This window comes from Hydra vulgaris, chromosome 02, assembly GCF_038396675.1.
Source record: "Hydra vulgaris chromosome 02, alternate assembly HydraT2T_AEP".
NCBI classification, from domain to species: domain Eukaryota; kingdom Metazoa; phylum Cnidaria; class Hydrozoa; order Anthoathecata; family Hydridae; genus Hydra; species Hydra vulgaris.
The window spans coordinates 51801753-51808023 of NC_088921.1; the positions used below are offsets into that span (position 1 = coordinate 51801753).

The 6271-nt window shown below is 32.4% G+C and overlaps 2 protein-coding genes across 2 annotated transcripts; both read left to right on the plus strand.

Moving 5' to 3' along the window:
• Positions 1–401: 401 nt before the first annotated feature.
• Positions 402–761, plus strand: LOC136076130 (uncharacterized). The gene has a single exon (XM_065789600.1). It carries the CDS (start codon positions 402–404, stop codon positions 759–761), a length of 360 nt encoding a protein of 119 aa, XP_065645672.1.
• Positions 762–3321: 2560 nt separating this feature from the next.
• On the plus strand, positions 3322–4043 carry LOC136076131 (52 kDa repressor of the inhibitor of the protein kinase-like). The gene is made up of 2 exons (XM_065789601.1): positions 3322–3461; positions 3602–4043. Exons 1-2 carry the CDS (start codon positions 3322–3324, stop codon positions 4041–4043), a joined length of 582 nt encoding a protein of 193 aa, XP_065645673.1.
• The last annotated feature ends 2228 nt before the right edge of the window (positions 4044–6271 follow it).

The following is a 6271-nucleotide window of genomic DNA, read 5'->3' on the forward strand; positions in this document are numbered from 1 at the left end:
AAAAAAACTGTTATCTCTGATTTGTCTTAAAAAAACACTCTGGGCTCATAACGTCAGTTTAAAATGGAAAATCATATTCCAGATCCAGCAATATAGCGAAACTGGAAAGTTTTTTAAAAAGTCATTCTTTACTGAAAACCTTCGAATTTGCTCTGGCCAATAATAAACGCAACCCTAATTGACTATTTTCATACATAAGTAGTAAACAAATCAGATCTCAACTATGAGAATTGCCAGTTCAAGTAAGATCATTAGCTCTGACAAAATTACTATAGCCAACTCACTTAACAATCAATTTCAAACAGTTCAGCATTGAGCCATCCGATGACAATCTGCCCTACTTCGATAATAGAACTAACATAATCCTCAACAGCATAGCATTCGACACTCAGGCCACTCTAATGGAACTCTCATCACTTGATATATCCAAATCACTTGGTGTAGACAATGTCAGTCCTTTCGTTTTACACGCTTGTTCTACTTCAATGTTTGCTCCACTAATTCTCACCTTTCAAAAATTATTTGACAATGGCAAAGTTCCAAGTTCATGGTCTAAAGCAAATTCAACACCTTTACTTAAAAAGGGCTCCAGTATTGACCCATCAAACTACAGACCAATATTCCTTACCTCAATTCCGTGTAAAATAATGGAGAAACTAGTTAAGAAAGCTGTCATGCAGCATCTAATATCAAGCAATCTTCTATCAAATAGTCAATATAGCTTTTTAGAGAAAAAAAGCATGCATTACGAATCTCCTTGAAACAATGGACTTCTTGACTGAAAATATGGCCAGAAAACTACCAGTTGACGTCTTATTCCTGGATTTTGCTAAAGCATTTGACAAGATGCCACATCAGCGAATGCTTTATAAACTTAAAATGTATGGAATCGAAGGGAATCTTCTTAATTGGATAAAAGCTTTTTTACTCAACAGGTCCCAACGAGTTATCCTTGGTGACACCCAATCGAACTGGTTACCTGTGACAGGTTCCGCATGGATCAGTTTTGGGACCAATTTTATTTGTCATTTTCATTAACATTCTGCCAGATGTAGTAAGCAAAAAAAAACAGTTGTAAGATCTATGCGGAGGACACAAAAATTCTGAGCATTGTCAACTCACTTGCTGTTCAACTTCAACTCCAATCAGATATTGAACAAATTAATTCAAATAGTATAAATATTGCTAAACCTCTTCGGCAAGAACTATTGCTGTGATTTGTAACTCGAGATCATTAACTTCAATTTTTTTATTTTTAAGCAGAGTTTCCGCTAAAAAAAATAATTCAATATTTGTGTATATAGCTTTGACGGATTTTATTTCAGTAATTTTTTAATGGTTTGAAAATTAATCCAATTTTTTATAGTTTTTTTATATTTTCTTTTTACTAAAATTGAGTTTGATCACTTCGTTGCACCTCATGCACCATCGAAAGGGTGAGTTTGGTACATTTTGTTGGAGTATTTGGTTTTTTTTATTTATTTTTTTTCTAAGTTGAGAATCGATTTGCTTGTCGGCGAGTGTCATATCTGGATTAATGAAGGCATTTGCATATTTTATGTTTTTGCGTAATTCCCAAGTGGCAAGTAAAACTTTATTGCGTTCGCAGTTTTCAGGAAGTACAACAATAATGGGCGGAGGAGTTTTTGAGTCTTTTTTGTTTATTAATCTTATTATTTTAATAGGTTTTCATTCCCTTCACCAATTTCCTCAAATAACTAGCCAATTATTTTTTATCGTCGTTGTTTTTTTCAAGTTCGATTAAATTATTTTATTCTGGAATTCCAAAAACGATAATGTTCTTTTAACGATTTTTTTTCTGCTCCTGATCAGATAATATAGTTTTGGTAATTGAGTTTACAACAATAGATTTTTCTGCAGATTTATTTTTGTTATAAAGATTTGACCAAAACGTAGCTGAACTATTTTCGGTTTCTTTTTTCGATTTTAATAACTCAATTCTTTTTATAAGACTTTGAATAGATTCATTTTGATCACGTGTAATATGGTATTTTTTGTTTTTGTTTTTTTGTTCTCTATTACAATATTTATGATACAGATACACAAATATAAAAAAAAGTCAAGATATCGTTAAGAAATAAATAATAGAAATAAATATAAAGTAGGCGGGTACTCAAAGAAGTACATCAGGTCTTGTTACAGGGAAACCGCTATTGAGAATATTAAAACGTTTTTTTTTAATTTTTTTTATTTTTTAATGATTATTTCCTTTTGTTATGGTGTTTACGACTTGCATCAACCAAATTACTGTCTTCCGAGCAGCTGACTCATGCGAACAATGATGTCCTTAATTTACTAGATAAATCATTTGCGCACACTGAATCTAATTTGCCGAAAATAATCACTGAATCTTAATTTTCGCTATATATTATTCACTATATATCACTGAATATAATCAATATAATTTAATTTCATTTCCAGACTGAATATAATGCATTTCCAGATTGTTCAAAAAGTTGTGCAAAAGGACCTAGATACAGGGCCGGTTTAACCACTAGGCGAACTAGACGGCCGCCTAGGGCGGCAGGTTTTCAAGGGCGGCACTAAAACTAGCTACATAAAAAATAAATATATTAAAAACATTAAATCTTTTAATATATTTATTTTTATTTCTTTGAAAAAGATTTTATGCTAAAATCATTTTCCAATCTCTTTGAATTTAATTTAGAAGATTTGAAAAAGTACTCTTTTAAATCGCGTCAAATAAAACAAAAGAATCAACTTTGATACTTTTGTTTCATTTGACGCGATTTCCTTTTTCTATTTATACTTTTTAAGCAGAATGAAATTTGGTAGCAATTAATACAATGCAAAGTTATCATTACTCATTTATAGAAAATTTTGGCACGTTTAACTTTATTGAGAAAATTGTTTTTCCTGGCCTGTTTATTAATAGTAAGAAACTAATTTTAATTAAATATTCTATGATAGCAATTACGTAGCAGTATAGTAAGATTAACTGACTTATATTGTGTTTTATACTAATAGAGTGTTATTATTTATATTTATGGAGCTTTAAAAGTTTTAAAATGTATCTTTAAAACTTTTATAAAGAAGTTAAAATAATATTTTAATATAAAGATATTAAAAATGCACGAGGTGATCATTTTTATTATATTTAGCAGTTTCCTTTGTTATTTCAATCCATGATAGCAGAAAGAAAAAAATTGTCTGGTGCGCAATATCGTAAACGACGGGCTGCAAATGAAGGGTTTATAACAAAACAGGCTGGTTTTTTGTTAAAGTATCACGACAGCTGCGTCATCTCTTTCTTCCAATGGTTCACATGATTGGAAAAACATGTCCACAATTCTGTCAGGGCATGAGAAAAGCAGTGAACATCTAGCGAATTTTCAGTCATGGAAAGAGTTTGAGCTGCGACTGCGAAACAATAAAACAATTGATGCCGAACATTTGCGTCTTGCTAAAAAAGAAGAACAGTATTGGCAGCAAAATCAGCAAAAACGGCTGATAGCTTTAGCTAGAGTTCTTGGTATGCAAAATGTTGCTTTTCGTGGAACACATGAGAAACTGAACACTGCTGATAAAGGAAATTTTCTGAAATTTGTAGAATTTTTAGCTTTGACCCACTTATGGATGAGCATCTTCGAAAGATTAAAGACAATGAAACACATGTACATTACCTAGGCAAAGACATACAAAATGAATTGCTTCATCTTTTCTCCATTGCAATCAAACAAAAAATTCTAACATCTGCTCGTGATGCTAAGTACTTTTCAATAATTATAGATTGCACACCTGATGCGGGTCATGTTGAACAAATGACTATGATCATTCGCTTTTTGGATGTGATTTCAAATCCAGAAAATGTCATTGTAGCAACAGCATCTATAAAGAAACATTTCTTAGACTTTGTGCCTCTAAAGGAGACAGCTGGTGTTGTTATGACTGAAACTATCATTAAGCAGTTAGGCAAGATGTCATTATCAATTGAATATTTACGTAGTCACGGATATGACAAAGACAGAAATATGAGGGAAGGGGGGGGGTGGTGGAAATAAGGGTGTCCAACGAAGAATTTTAGATGTCAATCCTCGAGCATTGTTTATTCCTTGCTGTGCACACAAATTGAATTTGGCTCTTAATGATGCTGTTAAATGTTGCTTAGAAGGAACAGCCTTCTTTGATCTGGTGCAACGTGTATATTTATTCTTTTCTGCATCAACTTGTCGCTGGGAAGCTTTAACAAAACATATTTCTAATCTCACTGGTAAACCACTGAGTGAAACAAGGTGGGAGAGTCGAATTAATGCTTAAAAATCTCTCCGTTATCAACTTAGTGATATCTACGATGCTCTGGCAGAGATTGCGAACGACACAAATTTAACAGGAGCATCTGGTAATTCAACACGGGTAGATGCATGGTTTATTGCAAACGCTATTTCTAGTTTTAAGTTTGTCGTTTCTCTGGTTGTGTGGTACAACGTCTTGTTTGAGATCAATATGACTAGTAAGCAACTTCAGGCAAAAGAATTAGATATGCATGGCGCAATAAACTTAAAAAAATATAGAAGTTTCTTGTAAATCGCAGAAATGAAATGGAGTCTAAAAAAATACTAGTAGATGCAGTTGAAATTTTAGTCAGTTTAGAGATACTTGCACTTTTTGAACCCGAATCAACCCGTATCAGAAGAAAGAATAAACAATTTACGTATGACGAATCTTTTCAAGATCCAAAAGAAAAACTCAAAATAAACTTTTACTTTGCTATTCTTGACACAGCAATAAAATCGGTTGAAGAAAGATTTACTCTTATACAAACAATAAATTCGTTGTTTGGTTTTCTCTATGATGTTCACAGTTTAAAGAGTGTAACTAGCAAACAGTTATGGAATATTGCTTGAATCTTGAGAAAGCTTTGCAACATGGAGACTCCAAAGATATCGATGCAGTTGATCTATGTAGTGAACTAAAATCAATTTCAAGACGAATTGCAAGGTGTAGGTTGCCACTAGATTTACTAAATTTTATATTAAAAAATAATCTAACAGATTGTGTCTCCAACACTGTAAGAGCGTCAAAAATCCTATTGACACTTTAAGTTTCCGTGGCTAGCGGTGAGCAAAGCTTCTCAAAACTCAAACTGATAAAAACATTTTTGAAAACGTCTATGCAGCAAGAAAGGCTTGCTGGATTAGCTACTCTGTCAAGTGAGCATGATATTGCTAGAAACATTAACCTGACGGAACTCGTTTCTACATTTGCAAAAATAAAAGCGCGAAAAGTGAAGTTTTGAAATTATTTATTAATATATTATAAAGTTACTTGAATATACGCTTCTTTATGATTATGGATGTATGTATTCTTCCGAATGTATATACAAAATGTAATAACATAACTTAAGCATTCCTTTGTGAAAGTAAGTTGGGGAGGGGGTAGAAACGCAGTGTGTCAGATTCGCCTAGGGTGTCAAATACTCTGGCGCCTGATATATATATATGTGTGTGTGTGTGTGTGTATATATATATATATAATATATATATATATATATATATATATATATATATATATATATATATATATATATATATATATATATATATATGTATATATATATATATATGAGTTTGAGTTTAATATATTCAGTAACCAAATTAACACATGTTAACCGCAAAATGACGTAACAATAATAAAAATATATATGTATATATCTGAATGTTAAATTATTAATTTGATGAAGAGACTTTTCCAGGAGTCTCAATGCTGATTTAACAGTTTATCACATCGAAATACGATCTTTAAATGTATTTTATAGTTAGAGCGTTTACAGTGTGCTGTGTGAGAGAGTTCCAATGGACCGCAACTCTGTTTTCGAAAAAGTTTGATCTCTCCTTTTATCCTCTTACGAATTAACGGTTGAGCCGCTTGTCATGGCCGCGCAGGTTTTACACCTCACACCCAATTAGTTGGTGCTGTGAAAATGTTGTTGAAAATCTTGAATTGTTGGATTATATCACAACGTAAACAACGTTCTTTGAGGGTGATAAGTTTGAGTATCTGCAGACGCTTTGTTATATCAAAATGGCTGATAGATGTTATTGTTTTAGTGACGCGGTCTTGAACATTCTCAAGTAACTTAATGTCTGTTTCTAGATACGGGAATTCTAGATGTGGCTGGATATATGTTATATAGAGTGTGCGCCACAAAGTTAGGTTTCTACTGCGGAAAGCATTTTTGAGTCTTCTTAACATGCGGTTGGCTGTGGATGCTGCTTTTTCAACTAGCACT